Here is a 14,558-nt window from a genome sequence, read left to right on the forward strand (position 1 = left end):
GGTGCTCCTGGAGACTGATAAAAAGAGGGTCTGTAGATCAGTGCAGGGACTCTTTGTCGAGTGTTAACAGCAGCTAAAAGCTCTGTGACCTAAAAAGTTTTTAATGGAATTATTTCACCCAAAAATGAAGATTTTAGTATTATCCATCTAACGCAGTTCCAAATCCATACTGTTTGACTGTATGCGTGTATCACAAAAAGTAGTTATATAACGGCATGTCCAAGCTGTTTTACAATAAAAGTCAATGGTTTCACGGCTGTCCCTGGTCCCCATCCGCTTTGATTGCATGGAAAAAAAGCAGCTTGGACATTCTTCTTAATATCTCCTTTTGTGCTCCACTCAGTAAAGTATGTCAACTTGAGGGTGAGTAAATTATTACTGAGTTTTCCTTTTTGGGTGAACTGTCCCTTCAACAATGATTGATGGTCGCTCTCATTCTGTCTGTGTTCATCCTTTGCTGAGTTTCCTCTCACCTCCTGCTCTTTCTTCTCTCTTTCCCAGCATATGCGAGAGGCTGCAGAGAGGAGGCAGCAGCTAGAATTAGAGCATGAACAAGCCTTGGCCGTCCTCAGTGCCAAGCAGCAGGAGATTGACCTTCTGCAGAAGGTGAGAGGTCAGGGTTTCCAACCACACCATACCATATAGGATCGAACTCCAGCACAGACTACAGTGTACAAGACCTTGTGTCATGGTTAAGGCTTCTGCTGTCTGATTAAACGCATTCACTAAACTCATTAATTGAGACTGGATTCTGGGGATAAACTGTTTTACATGGTTTCAGTCTGGTCAAAGCTGGTTTAGATGGTAAATCAGCTAGTGGGTTTTTGTCAGATGATTTTGGACTGGAAGTATTTCTTACCTTCTATTTCTATGGGGCTGTATGTGTGTCTTAATTTATTTTAAATAACTTGCCTTTAATGTTTTTTTGTTTTTTTTTACAATAACATGACTGGAAAATGGACTTTGTTTTGCTAAGGCTGATTTCATAGTATTAAATGTATCCTTAAATAAATGCAGTTAAATAGTATTTTCAAACATTTTGGATCATTTGACAAAATTACAGCTTGTTTGGGGGGATAAAAAACCTTTGTCCCAACACAACCAAAAATTTTACATATAAGATTTAAATGGGTTATTTATGCTCTTTGTTTAGATTTGAATATTTAGAAAGGTGTACCATATTAAGGGCCGAGCACCGATGGTGTGAGGAAACTATTGGAATTGCTCCTTTTTTATAATGGATTTTCAAAATTGAATATAGAAACTAGCTAGGACAATACAAATCTTTAAATATAAGATATTTTGAAAAGATTAATGATTAAGCGTGGTAAAAAAGTTTCTGAGATTTGAGTTTTAATGTGACTTTCATATAATAAAAAGAAAGAAGTTAGTTTTAATTAAAAATCAACCCCCCATGACACAAAATCGCCTGAAGTTGAAGAAACACCCAATATTAAAATCCAGCTGTCAAAGTGCTCCTAATGAAGAGAGATGTTTAATGAAAAGGTGTTTCAGCAGTTTCAGGTAACTTGCTGATATATTCCACTTATTTCTCTTTCAAATGAAGAGAAAAGTGCTGCTGTCTCACCGCCCGGAGTAAATGACTCTCTAATGAAACGGCAGAGCAGGTGATCAAATCTGACATTTTCTCCAGAATGCGAGAACATTGTCACCCGCTGAAACGTTTGAGTTATTGTCTGTCTTTATTGAATGGAGCACCGTGATTACAGAGGAGAATAAACAAAGAGGAAATGACACACACACGTACTCATCAGAAGTCATGACATTAGAACGCAGTTCTGTTGTTCTAAAGGTCTATCTCCATTCATTTGTCTGTTCATGTGGAACTGAAGGCTGTTTTGCACAGCTGCTGAGAGTTACAATATATGACCCTACAATGCACTGCGTCGGTCTGCGTTGCCTACAGCTTATTCAACCAAACCTGGTACTAGAATTTTTAAGAATATTTTCAGATTTATGCATTTCAAGTATATGACAAATTTCCATCTAACTGAACAAATTCAATTATATTATGAATTATGAATGAATGCATTTCATAAAATTGTGTATTATAAGAAAAATGTAATAATTGGTTTTAAACAATACGATTTGGTAAAAGGCAAAGCATTTGCTTTGGCAATAATCAAAGAAATGTATATGTCTAGCAAAGTTAAAGATATTTAAATAAATGTAATTAAAACCATTTGTTTAAATATTAATTTTGCCAGGAGTTTTTTTCCCCTCAGTGTATGAACATGTTTACTAGATTAATTCCCAATTTTTCTATATTTACAAATAAAAATACTTTATATTCAGTTCTTTAGCCTGTTTGTGTTATATGTCAAAAATCAATGCTTAAACACTTAAAACACACAGGAATCATTAAAATCACCACACAATAAATTCAGATCTAAATATCTTTGAAAATGCAAATCTGAGATTTGGAGCAGCTTGCAAAAGATGGGCCGATCTGCCAGTACAGGGAGATATGGGAACATATAGGAATATTTCTGGCCATGACTTTTATTAAGAGCATGTCAGTGACTGATTTGGTATTAATGATATTATATATTATTTTGATGTTGTTTATAGGCTCAGGTTGAGGCTAAGAAGGAACATGAAGGTGCCGTCCATCTGTTAGAGGTGAGTAACGATGTCTTCTCATGAATGTTAGTGCATGTGTTTGTGAGTGTGCATATAAGCATGAATTTTAAATCGTATCTTGGCTGACCTTTAAAGTACAGCACATTCCACATGCGTCATCATGTATTTTCTCATATTAGCCAAAAATCTTGCTACCATGTGAATCACATCTTAGCTAACACCGTTTTATTTTGAGTTATTCAGACAAATGTATTAAATAAACGAATAAAGTATGTTCTTGTGTACATATCCTCACTGATTAGTTTTATTATTTAATGTTTTAAGCTAATGTACATCTCTTTGATGTACATTTTATGATTTATTTACCATTTACCATTCTGCTTCGTTATTTTCATTCATTGCTGCCATTAATTGGCAATTAGGGGGAAATGGGGGGAGGGGGGAAGTACTCATGTTGGGTCTTTGTGACTTCTGAAACTGAAGAAATGCTTGTGTCTGTAACTGTGATTTGTTTGGTTTCTTACATCTCTTGTCACTATGTTACTGGTCTTTTTTGTTTTTGTTTTTGTTTTTGTTTGTTTGCATATACAGAATCACTTGGACAGCATGCAGGTATTTTCGAGTTACTTTTCCTCAAAGTTCTCCCTCCCCGTGTGACTCATTGGGGTAGTTCCTGTCACCTCGTTTAGCTGTCCTGTCAATTACTGCTCATATCCATGATCGATCTGTAAACATTTGGTCAATATCTTTGATCTATATCGCCATAGATCAAAATATTGAACCGTTTTAGGAGAAACCATCAAACTTCATAGTCATCTTATACGTACCTGACAAAGTTGTTTATGTGTTTTATAAATGTTTAAGGTATAAAAACAGGTCACGTTTTGCATGCTTTTGTCTTTGATGCCAAACAACTGCTTTTTATTGCATTTTTTAAACAAAATATATATATATATATATACTGTATATATATATATATACATACTATTATTAATAACAGTATATAATGTTGCTAATAATTTAATTATAATTTAATTAAATTGTTTTTAATGTTATTGATATAAAATAATTATTACATTAAATTAAAACTATTTTAACAATATACGTATTAAATAGTGTACATGAAATAAAAATATCAATATAAAATTAAATATAAAAAATATGATTATATTTAAGTATTTTAATGAATTGTTTGTTTATTGCTATGTAAAATGTCTGTAAAATGGGTGGCGGCATATACTTGTCATCCAAATAGATAATTAACTAATCACAAACTCTACCATCTTTAAAAAACGGTAAAAAATTGTCTTCCACTGTAGATTTTTTTAAACCAGATTGTTTGAAACCATCCAGCTGTACCCTCATTCCTCTTGAGAGGCAGTTTTTATTTTTTATTTTTTTGATAGTACGGATGCTTAACAGGAGATAAATGAAGATGAGGGCAGCCTATAGTTGAGGGCATATTCATGAAAGTAAGTTTGTTCTCAGTGGTTAAAGTTTCTCATTCACTGCCTGATCTTTTCTGCTCTTCCTGTGTTGCGATGCATGTGTGCTGCCTTGTGCTGAATGCTGTTAGCGCCTCATGGATATGTGCGTTTGCAGATCAGATCAGCAACAATAAACATGACTGATGGATTGCAGGACGTGTCATGTCTTCCTTCCACCACCCTCCTTTAATTTCCTTGCCCAAAAAGCCCTGCTTAGTGATTTATGTGAACTTGTAACTGTGCATAAACATATTGCACAAGACAATGTCCATGTTGACATGATTAAAATGCAAACTCACACCTCTAATGCAGTTAATAGTATTGATGTACAAGTATTCATGTAAGTTTCGTCAAATCATCAGGCATAAACAGCTTTTACTGTTATTTTGGCATGTGTGGTACCCTCCTCCATGTAATATTACTTCCCATTGCTAACTTCATGACCAAAAAAGAGATTTGTTGTACAATAACAGCTGAACATAGATTGACTCCTGTCTTTGTTTGATTCTGTTGGTGTCTGAAGCTGAGAAGTGTCCTTCGCACTAAGAACACAATGCGATTTTTGGTAGGAAAAACCTCCTTTTAGATGTGGGCCATTCTTGTAGTATTGTAGGTTGCTTACCACAGCTGGTAGAGTTCGTTGGCTCCATTCATTAGCTTTGTTCGGTTAGTTAATGTGAAGTGCAGATGTGTTAACTATTGTAAATGTCACTGCTGCTAGAGTCTTGCTTTTTATTACAGACCAGACCGAATTGGTCTCTGTACGGTTTTTAACGCTAGCCTTTCTCTTTTCCTTTTCTTTCCATCCCTCTTTTTCTTTCCAGGCTAAAGTGAGAGAACTGGAGGAAAAATGCCGGACGCAGAGTGAGCAGTTTAACCTGCTGTCTAAAGAGTTGGAGAAGTTCAGGTTGCAGGCTGGGAAGTTAGACATCCTGAGCAGCAGTCAGCTCACAGGGAGCGACTCTCCCGGTTCACCCACCAAACCCCTCACCCTCTCCCAGCTCCTCAACGGCCTCTCTGCCCCCTCCGGGAAAGGTACTGTATGCACTCTGAAGAAGATCATGTGTTGACACTTCCTGAAATAGTTAACAGAGTAACGTAGAAAGCAACATGGTATGGCTTCTTTTGTGCTGAAAATCCATATTTGACATTTTACTGTTTCATTCATTCTAATTAATTTACAAAATAGTTGATAAATAAATTACCTCAAGGACCTCAACATAATTGGAATATTTTGGGCATCTTTGTCTTTGTGTTATAAAATCAATTTCATCTGCAAACAAATAATGTTCTCAGAACTAACTTCATTTAGTAATTTTTTGCTGTTTGACAACCAGATAGTGACTTTTTGGCTTAATTGTTAACTATATATATATATATATATATAGTATATCAATATATCAATGATTTTTTTTTATCATTTTGAAGCTGATTCATTTGTTTAAAATAAATGGCATTTGGTTTTAAGTTTTGCCACTTTTTTTAATTAATACTTTTATTCAGCAAGGATGCATTAAATTGATCAAAAGTTAAAGTAAAGACGTTTATAATGTTACGAAAGATTTCTATTTTAAATAAATGCTGTTTTAAAAAAAAAATCACAACATATTAAGCAGCAACTCTTTGCAACATTGATAATAATAAGGAATGCACCAAGTCATCATATTAGACCAATTTCTGAAGGATCATGTGACACTGAAGACTGGAGTAATGATGCTGAAAATTCTGCTTTGCATCACAGGAATTAATTACATTTTAAAATATATTCAAATAGAAAACAGTTATTTTGAATTGAATTAATATTTCAATTTAACACATGAAAAAATCGTATCGACCCCAAACTTTTGAACAGTAGTGTATAGTTTCTGTCCAAATCCCTTTTGTATATTAATTCATGTACGGGAGTGATTGATTATAGTTCACTTCATATTTGTTTATCTTCAGTTTGCCATCTTTTATCTCTTACCTTTCCAATTAGACCATATGAAACAATATCTAATGCTGAAAAATCTGAAGGCTGATAAGATCAACAGCAGTGATGATGTGCTGAGATGGGGCTGTACACAGTAATGAAGTAATCAGTCACTTTTGTGTGTGTGTGAAGGTAATGAGGATTCAATGAGTAAGATCTCAGAGCTCATTCGGCCTCTGCAGATGACTGAGGGGGAGAAGGTAGAGCTCCTGTCTGTTAAACCCACCTTCCTGTCACGAAGCACACCCTCCAGCCCACGACGGGCCTTCCTCTCAGAGGTGCGTCCCGTCATCGCCACTGCTGTGAGTATCTCAAACAAACCAACCAGTCAGTGTCAGTTCATTTTACCTTTAATGTTAACCCTTCACACTTTCATTTTAGTTTAATATTTTAAACCGAAAGTTAAATGTATAAAAAGAAGTGCGGTTCTACAGAATAAAATAGTTTAGATGAACATTTTTCTGAATGAAATACCAGTGCTTGCAAAGCCAGCACAAAAACAGTGTCATGAACTGGATTATTTTATTATTTGATAATGTTTCCTGGGCTGCTCTTATAATGTTAGTATGATTTTCACATTTAAAAAATGTCATAATCTAGAAATAAAAGGCATTTTTCCAAGCCTGATTTGAACGCTATGTTTGAAGGGGCGTGTCTGCTGTGAGACTTCAGTGTAAACGCCCACTGCTGTGATTGGCTGACATGTTTGCGTATGAATTAGCTAGTATTACAAGTGGAACTCTCTCGAAATCTTTTACTACGTTTTTACTATTACAGCTATCGAGATTAACGAATGGTGAAAAGTTAGATGTATTCCCATCACGTGAAAGGTTGCAGTGATGAGCATTGAGCAGATGACATACAGTCTGTTGATCGTGTGAACGCAATTTCTGCACTTTCACGAATGCTTTCACCAAATAACAATGCAAACAAGATGTAAATACAGTAAGAGCTTCGTTGTACATTGTAACAGCATCATTGATTACATACATTTTTGGCAAGTGTCCAGATAAACTCGCGCTGTGTGATTGACAGCTTGGGCGATTGGAAAGAGCATTCTTTGATCGCTTTCTGTATGTAATTTAATCACAGTTTAAATAAGATTATTTTCATCCTATTAAGAGAAACGACATGAAGTTGATCGTTTAGTCACTGGCTTGATTTACTGAATAAACAGTATTGAACGATTTTGAGAGATAATCTGTCTGAACTTGAATAATTATACATCAGAAATCACTGATCACAGATCAGGCATTAGAATAAACATGATTACTTGCATGTTTGGGGCGTTGCTGGCAGATCCATATCGTCTGCGCCGAAATTTAGCAAATAATCCACAGTAAAATGAATAATGCACTGCTGAGACATTCACATTGGTCTTTCGCTGCTCTGTGACATCATAAGTCACCACTTTTTAGATCCTGTCGTTTTCTGGCCTTAGTTTCAATAAAAGCAAGTTTATGGAATAACAAGGAAGTTTTGAAACTTACAGGGTATTTTTTTATAGTATAACGAACTCTTAACTGTCAAAAGATCAAGGAAAATTTGAAATCTCAGTTCATGACCCCTTAATAGGTTTTAGACTTTTGTTCTGTGTGTAAAGTAAATGCAAGAATTAGAACCGATAAAGGCAGCTATAGATGGCTAAAAGATGCCAGAAAGAAAAAAAATTCAAAATAAATGTAAGAAAGAAGTCTAATAGCAATTCAGTATGCGAATATTACAATGATTTAACCCCTTCATTTTGAAAGGCAACAATGCAAATCAATGGAGAATTTAATAAAAAAAATTTTTTTTATCATTTACAATTTGACTTAAATTTATTATAAAGTTAAAATTTATAAAACACTGAAATTGTCTACAAAATAAAGTTTGTATAGAGTCAAATGAATAGAATAGAATATATTCTAACATATAAAAACCCAACAGAGAAAAGTAGATTCTAGTAGTGTGTCGTACCACAGTGATTTGGCCATTATGAGAATAATTACAGTATACACTGACAGACTGTGTGTGTGTATGTGTGTGTGAGAGAGAAATTGTGTGTGGGTGTGAATAGTCCAATCTGTCTGCTCAGACTGTGCTCCGCTGGTGCTATTGGCTTAATCGCCCACATTATCAGATTGCACACGGGAATTTGTTCTCAATTAATTCAGATTTCAGTTTTTCCCTAAACAATTATCAAAAATCAAAACGTGAAAACCATGTATTCTCTTTACAACCCATTGATTTGGCATTGACATTCTTAGGCTTTGTTCACACTGCACACAATCAGATTTGGTTTTCAAATCCGATCTTGAGGTCTAAGAGTTTCAGTGGCGTAGCAAGTCATGCCCTGGGCCCATATGCAAGACATTTTTAATGCCCCCTTTCTCTTTTAGATGGATAAAGAGCCCGGATCGTCCCCCAGGTCTAAGTCCAGATACACAGGCAAAGTGAGACTGTGTGTTGCCCGTTACAAGTAAGTGGATCCACTACAGCTGTTGTAACATGTTACCATACGTTACAATTGGACGTTTGCTGTAATAATAGGTTATAGTGTGTCATTAGCTGTAATGATTTGTTATATCATGCCATTAGCTGTAATGATTAGGTGTAGAATAGCGTTAGGGACTGTATCAAGTCTGTGTTAAGTACAAGTTTAATGTATCAACAACATCTGTGCACACAATCAATTACCACGGACGAGAATTTTGACTCATCTACCAGGCACAGCAGATAAACATTTAAAATATTCTGTCATAGAATCATAGAAAAGATTTACCAAAAATACGAGCTTTACATTTTTGCTTTAAACCTTTCAGCCAGCTTGCCCATTGGCTCCAGTAGCGTCACCAGATGGTTTTTACTGAAATAATGAAAAATAATGTTTCACACAGGTTGCACTCCACTATATCAAGCTGGCCGGGATGCCCGAACAAACCAAGCAATGTTTTGTACTGTAGCTGCCACAGAGCTACAGTGTTTAACATTTCAGGGAAATTAACCTACTCTACCAATTGCTTAGTCATATCAGCATTTTCCACTAATAGTTTACCATCAAAACATATACATTTCTTCTTTAGGTTTGATTTAATCAAGAATATACCTTACAAAATAGGGTAAAAAAAAAAAAAATCATGAATTGAATACAGCGTGTCCTCTGTGCAGTTATAACCCTTACGATGGCCCCAATGAGCATCCTGAAGCAGAGCTCCCCCTGGTGGCTGGGAAGTACCTGTATGTTTATGGGACCATGGATGAGGACGGCTTCTATGAAGGTATGTCATAATACAGGACTACCTCAGAGTGGTTATATACTATCATTCAAAAGTTTGAGGTCAATAAGATTTTTTAAGAAAGAAAGTTTTTGTCCCTTCAAGGTATTCTGCTCAACAAGGTTGCATTTATTTGATCAAATAAATTGTGAAATATGATTACAATTTAAAATAACTGTTTTCTATTTGAATAAAATGTAATTTATTCCTGTGAAGGCAAAGCTTGATTTTCACAGTCTTTTCTTTAGTCTTAGGTGTCACATGATAAAAAATAGAAGCCTTCTGTAACATTTTAAATGCCTTTACTGTCACCTTTACAGTCATCAATTTAATGCATCTTATTGAATAAAAGTGTCAATTTCTTGAATTGAAAAAAAATCGTACTGACCCCAGTCTCTTAAATAGTAGTGTTCGACTGCTGCTGTTTCCTCAGTGTGAACAATATAGTGTAAGCAGTCAGAATTGTTAAAGATCCTATGAAGACATTGACAAGTGCAGTTTTCTTTCCCATGTTGACATATTTCCTAATAACAATATCTTTTTGTAGCATGAATAGTCTTTTCTCCCTCATGCTCTTTTTCACCACTCAATGCCCTTTTCTGCACTTCAGGGGAGTTGTTGGATGGACAGCAGGGTCTCGTTCCCTCCAACTTTGTGGACTTTGTCCAGGATGAGGAGCTTCCCTCGATTCCTCTCTTGGACCGCATCAAGGAACCGTCCTACCTCAACCACAGCCCCCCCTCCATGCCGAGCAGCGCCGTGAGCACGCTCAGCACGCTGCTCTCAGACAGGCTGGATGCCCTGGGCTCGGGAACCGGGACGGGCACCAGTAGCAGCAGTGGGGTGAGCAGCTTGGGCATGAGCATTGGGCTGGGCATGGACTTTCTGGGACCCTGCAGCAATGGTACAGGCACGCTGGACGTGAACATTGATGAGATCGGAGAAGACATCGTGCCTTACCCCCGCCGCATTACCTTGATCAAACAGCTGGCCAAGAGTGTCATTATAAGCTGGGAGCCTCCAGTGGTTTTGCCTGGGTGGACGCCCATCAGTGGCTACAACGTGCTGGTGGATCAGGAGGTGCGCATGAGCGTGCCCTTCGGCGGCCGCACCAAGTCTTTGATCGAGAAGCTGAATCTGGCCTCCTGTACTCACCGCATCTCCATCCAGAGCATGACAGAGCGGGGGCTCTCCGATCCGCTGCGCTGCACACTGCTGGTGGGGAAAGATGTGGTGGTGGCACCCTATTACCTTCGTGTGGAGAACATCACACAAGTTTCGGCTGAACTCACCTGGATGCCGAGCAACAGTAACTACAGCCACATGATCTTCCTGAATGATGGGGAGTATGATGTAGTGAAGCCTGGAGGGTACAAATACCACTTCTACAACCTGAAGCCCATGACTGTGTATAAGATACGGGTGGTGGCCCGACCCCATCAGATGCCCTGGCAGCTTCCCCTTGAGCAGAGGGAGAAGAAGGAGGTCTCGGTGGAGTTCTGCACACAGCCAGCCGGTGAGTGCACTCACTGCATGTTCATTTCTTATTGCTAAGTGATTTTACATCTTATTACTAGCGCTGTTAATCGATTGAAACATTCAATCAGATTAATTGCATAATATTTCGTTGCGTCGCAGATCACCATGCGTTCTTGCAAAAACGTGAAGTTGATACTTCAAGATTGAATTGCTTCAATGGTAGGAACATTTCTTATTACAGAATTTACATACAAGTAAGGGGCCATGATTAATTGCGTTGTTGTTGTTGTTGTTTTCTATTAAATATATAGACATTATATAATTGTAATATGAAGTAAGATGCAATTAATATACAGTTAATTATTTATTATATAATATTTAAAAATAATAAATATATTGATAAATATTAATTATTATTTTATTAAGAAATTATTACTTTTATTCAGCAAGGATGCATTGACTAGATTAAAAGTAACAGTAAATACATTTATAATGTTACAAAAGATTTCTGTTTCAATTAAATGCTGTTCTTTTGAATGAATCCTGAAAAAACGTCTCACGGTTTCCACGAAAAGATTAACATTGATAATAATAAGAAATGTTTCTTATGCACCAAGTCAACATATTATAATGATTTCTGAAGGATCATGTGACACTGAAGACTGGAGTAATGATGCTGAAAATTCAGCTTTACCATCACAGGAATAAATTAAATTTTAAAATATATTCAAATATAAAACTGTATTTAAAAAAAAAAAAATATATATATATATATATATATATATATATATATATATATATATATATATATTTCACAATATTACTAATTTACTATATTATTGATCAAATAAATGCAGCCTTGGTGATCATAAGAGATTTCTTCCAAAAACATTATAAAATCTTACTGACCCATAACTTTTATTTTAACTGCAGTAAATTGACATGTTAAATTGTCAGACCAAGTTATCACTTATTTGCTATTAACCCCGCCTTTTTTAAATACTCATCCTATACTGAATGAATAATAAGAATACCTGGATTTTTACAGTACATTTTTATCAAGAATTTTTCTCAAAACTTGTCACCACCATGCCAGGGTGTTATCTGTGGTTGCTAGGCTGTTGCTAAGGGCTTTCTACCTTGTTCTGATTCTGAGTGGTTGTTAGTACAAAACAGTGCAGTGTCTATGGTGTTGTGAAATGGTTGTGAAAGTGTCTAGCAGTTTTTTAAAGAGATGGTTGAATATGATTTCACTTTTCAAACTCTAGTTAGTGTGTAATGTTCCTGTTTGAGCATAAACAACAACGCTCAAAGTTCAAAGCAAAGGGAGATATTTCCTTTTTTTAAAATTGATTTTTAAGGACTACAACAAACGGCTGGTAAGGACCACACGACATTCCTCCCGGGTTAGTGACATCATGAACCCTAAATATGCATATTGAGTCTCTCCATCATTGTCTGACTCCGGTTTGAACATAAAAGGCTTAAAGTTTTTTAAATTTTCAGTTCATGTCTGTGTGAGGTAAAAGGACACAAGCTGTTGTAGCCCCGCCCTCTGTGCTGGGAGCTCCAGCTCATTTGCATTTAAAGAGACAGACACAAAAAGGGTGCGTTTTTGCTCACCCTCAAAAAGGTACAACTTTAACATGCTATATAAAAATATCTGTGGGGTATTTTGAGCTAAAACTTCACATACACACTCTGGGGACATCAGAGACTTATTTTAGATCTTGTGAAAAGGGCATTATACCACCCCTTTGAAGTGTTTGGGGTGGTTGCTATCCAATTAATCCAACTGATCCTTGACCGTGTCGAATTAGTTAAGGTTATTTATGGTGACCTAAATCTAAAATTTGTAAAAGTTTTCTTGCTCCCTGCTTTTACATTTTTTACATTTATTTATTTTTGCCAAACTTTTATTTATTTATTTCCAGGCCAAAAAACATCTGCAATACCTTGTTTTTAGGGTATATCTCAAGAATTAGGATTACTGGTACCTCAAAATGAGCACAATGTTGGACCATACCCAACAACAAATGTTAAAATCTAAAATTTTGATCATGACAGGGACTAAAATTGACAGAAAGCCTAATCAAGGTTTATGTTTTCAGATCAAAATACATTGAATTAGTATCCTTGGTCTTTTTATGAATGTAATTAATCCCACAATACCACCCATGCAGTGCTTATTTTGAGCCGGATCCTGTTCCGTAAAATGTCAAATGTTTGTTTTTTGTGTTCCAGTATTTGTTTTTAAACGATCCGACATTAGCAAGTGCATTACATGGTGACAGTGCGTGCACACGTGTGAGACAGAGCTAGCGCGAGTTTATGCAGATGTATTTGGAGGTGATGTTTTGCTATTGGCCCTCAACATATATATTTTTGACCAATCAGCTTTAAGTTCAAAATCACTCTCATTGGTTGGTGCTCACTGCTTACTGTTTTGCCCACGGTGAGCAGCGGAAAGTTTGGAGAGTAAATATCTGACTAATTATTTTAATCAAAATAAGTTAATTTCTTCAAAATGTCAAAAAGACAGTCAAGCATATTTAAAATGTTCAAATCCGCGATTAAAGCTGGTGGGGTTTATAGTCAAAAGAGATGCACCCCTGGACAACTCTAATACTAATCAGGATAGCGGGAGACAAGCAACGGGAGTTAGTTCAAAAATTGATGTAATGAATGAGGCAACAACGTTGTCGGTGAGAGAATATCACTGATCAGCTGAATGGTATTTGGTCTCAATTTAGACAGAATAGGTGGCGGAATAAGGTGTAGGGCCATGCTTTTATAGTTGTGCCATCACAGTTTAGTGACGTCATGTTCCAGGAAAACTAAAGTTGTATAGTCAGTTTGGTCACAGCAATTTAATTGTTGTTTTGGTTCCGACAATTATTCATTTACAAATTAATTACTGCACCTACATCTAGATATGTTAAACTTTTTTTCCAACTTTTAAGGGCCAATTATCAAAATATCTGTACTCTGAGCAGACTCTGATAAAATTGGACTGGAGGGAACAAGTTTGTCTTTGTATCTACCAATTCCTATGAGACCAGCCATCATAATCCTTGTCCAATTATATTCTCACCCAAATATTTTGAAGATGGTGCTTCCTTAGAGAATATCATATAAGTTGTCAGTTGTTTGTGGGAGTTCCTCATGTGTCAGAAAACAGTTAACATTAGGCGTGTAACCTTGATGTTTGCTATGCTGTTTCTGTTCATCAATTCAGCCTGCTAAAGGAGGAAGACTGAGAGTTTAGTGCTCCATAATGAGCTTCCTACCCTAGAGAGACTGTAGACAAGCACAAGCTGCCTTCATTAAAAGAACCCTATGGCATGTTAACGCAAAAAAAACCGAAGAGTTGTCGCTCTGGTTTTATTACGCAGACGTCTACCTGAGATGTTGATCAACCGAGTTACGTTTTGCTTTTCTTCATCTCTCCACGCTGTTCCCAGAGGACCCTGAAGATGCCTTGCTTTTAAGCTTTGGAGTACAGACGAATGAGAGCGGAGGAAATGAATGAATGCGTGATGAATGGAAATGCGTTTGCCGCAGTAGGGAAGCGGAGCGACTGAAGATGAAAAGAGGCAGAATCAGAGAGGATGTGAGAAAGGCGAGGGCGGAGGGGGAGAACAGGGGGATGCCCGGTATTCTGCTTCTGAGGGAGTCCTCGCTTGCTCCTTCTTTATTGTCTCCCACATTATTTCACACTGGCTCACACACTCACAGACGTATACACACTCGTCGCAA

The 14,558-nt window shown here is 36.6% G+C and overlaps 1 protein-coding gene across 2 annotated transcripts in view; it reads left to right on the top strand.

The window, feature by feature from the left end:
• Positions 1 to 14,558, top strand: part of rimbp2b (RIMS binding protein 2b) — a 139,660-nt gene that overhangs the window by 93,598 nt on the left and 31,504 nt on the right. For both annotated transcript variants that reach the window (XM_082188069.1, XM_082188070.1), the window contains exons 6-15: positions 502 to 606; positions 2,593 to 2,643; positions 3,196 to 3,216; positions 4,615 to 4,656; positions 4,916 to 5,126; positions 6,196 to 6,365; positions 8,445 to 8,524; positions 9,214 to 9,323; positions 9,931 to 10,836; positions 10,959 to 11,018. In XM_082188069.1, coding sequence (XP_082044195.1) covers positions 502 to 606; positions 2,593 to 2,643; positions 3,196 to 3,216; positions 4,615 to 4,656; positions 4,916 to 5,126; positions 6,196 to 6,365; positions 8,445 to 8,524; positions 9,214 to 9,323; positions 9,931 to 10,836; positions 10,959 to 11,018 — 1,756 coding nt within the window. The remainder of the gene's footprint in view (positions 1 to 501; positions 607 to 2,592; positions 2,644 to 3,195; positions 3,217 to 4,614; positions 4,657 to 4,915; positions 5,127 to 6,195; positions 6,366 to 8,444; positions 8,525 to 9,213; positions 9,324 to 9,930; positions 10,837 to 10,958; positions 11,019 to 14,558) is intronic.

This window comes from Leuciscus leuciscus (genome assembly GCF_965113295.1).
Source record: "Leuciscus leuciscus genome assembly, chromosome: 13".
NCBI classification, from domain to species: Eukaryota; Metazoa; Chordata; class Actinopteri; order Cypriniformes; family Leuciscidae; genus Leuciscus; species Leuciscus leuciscus.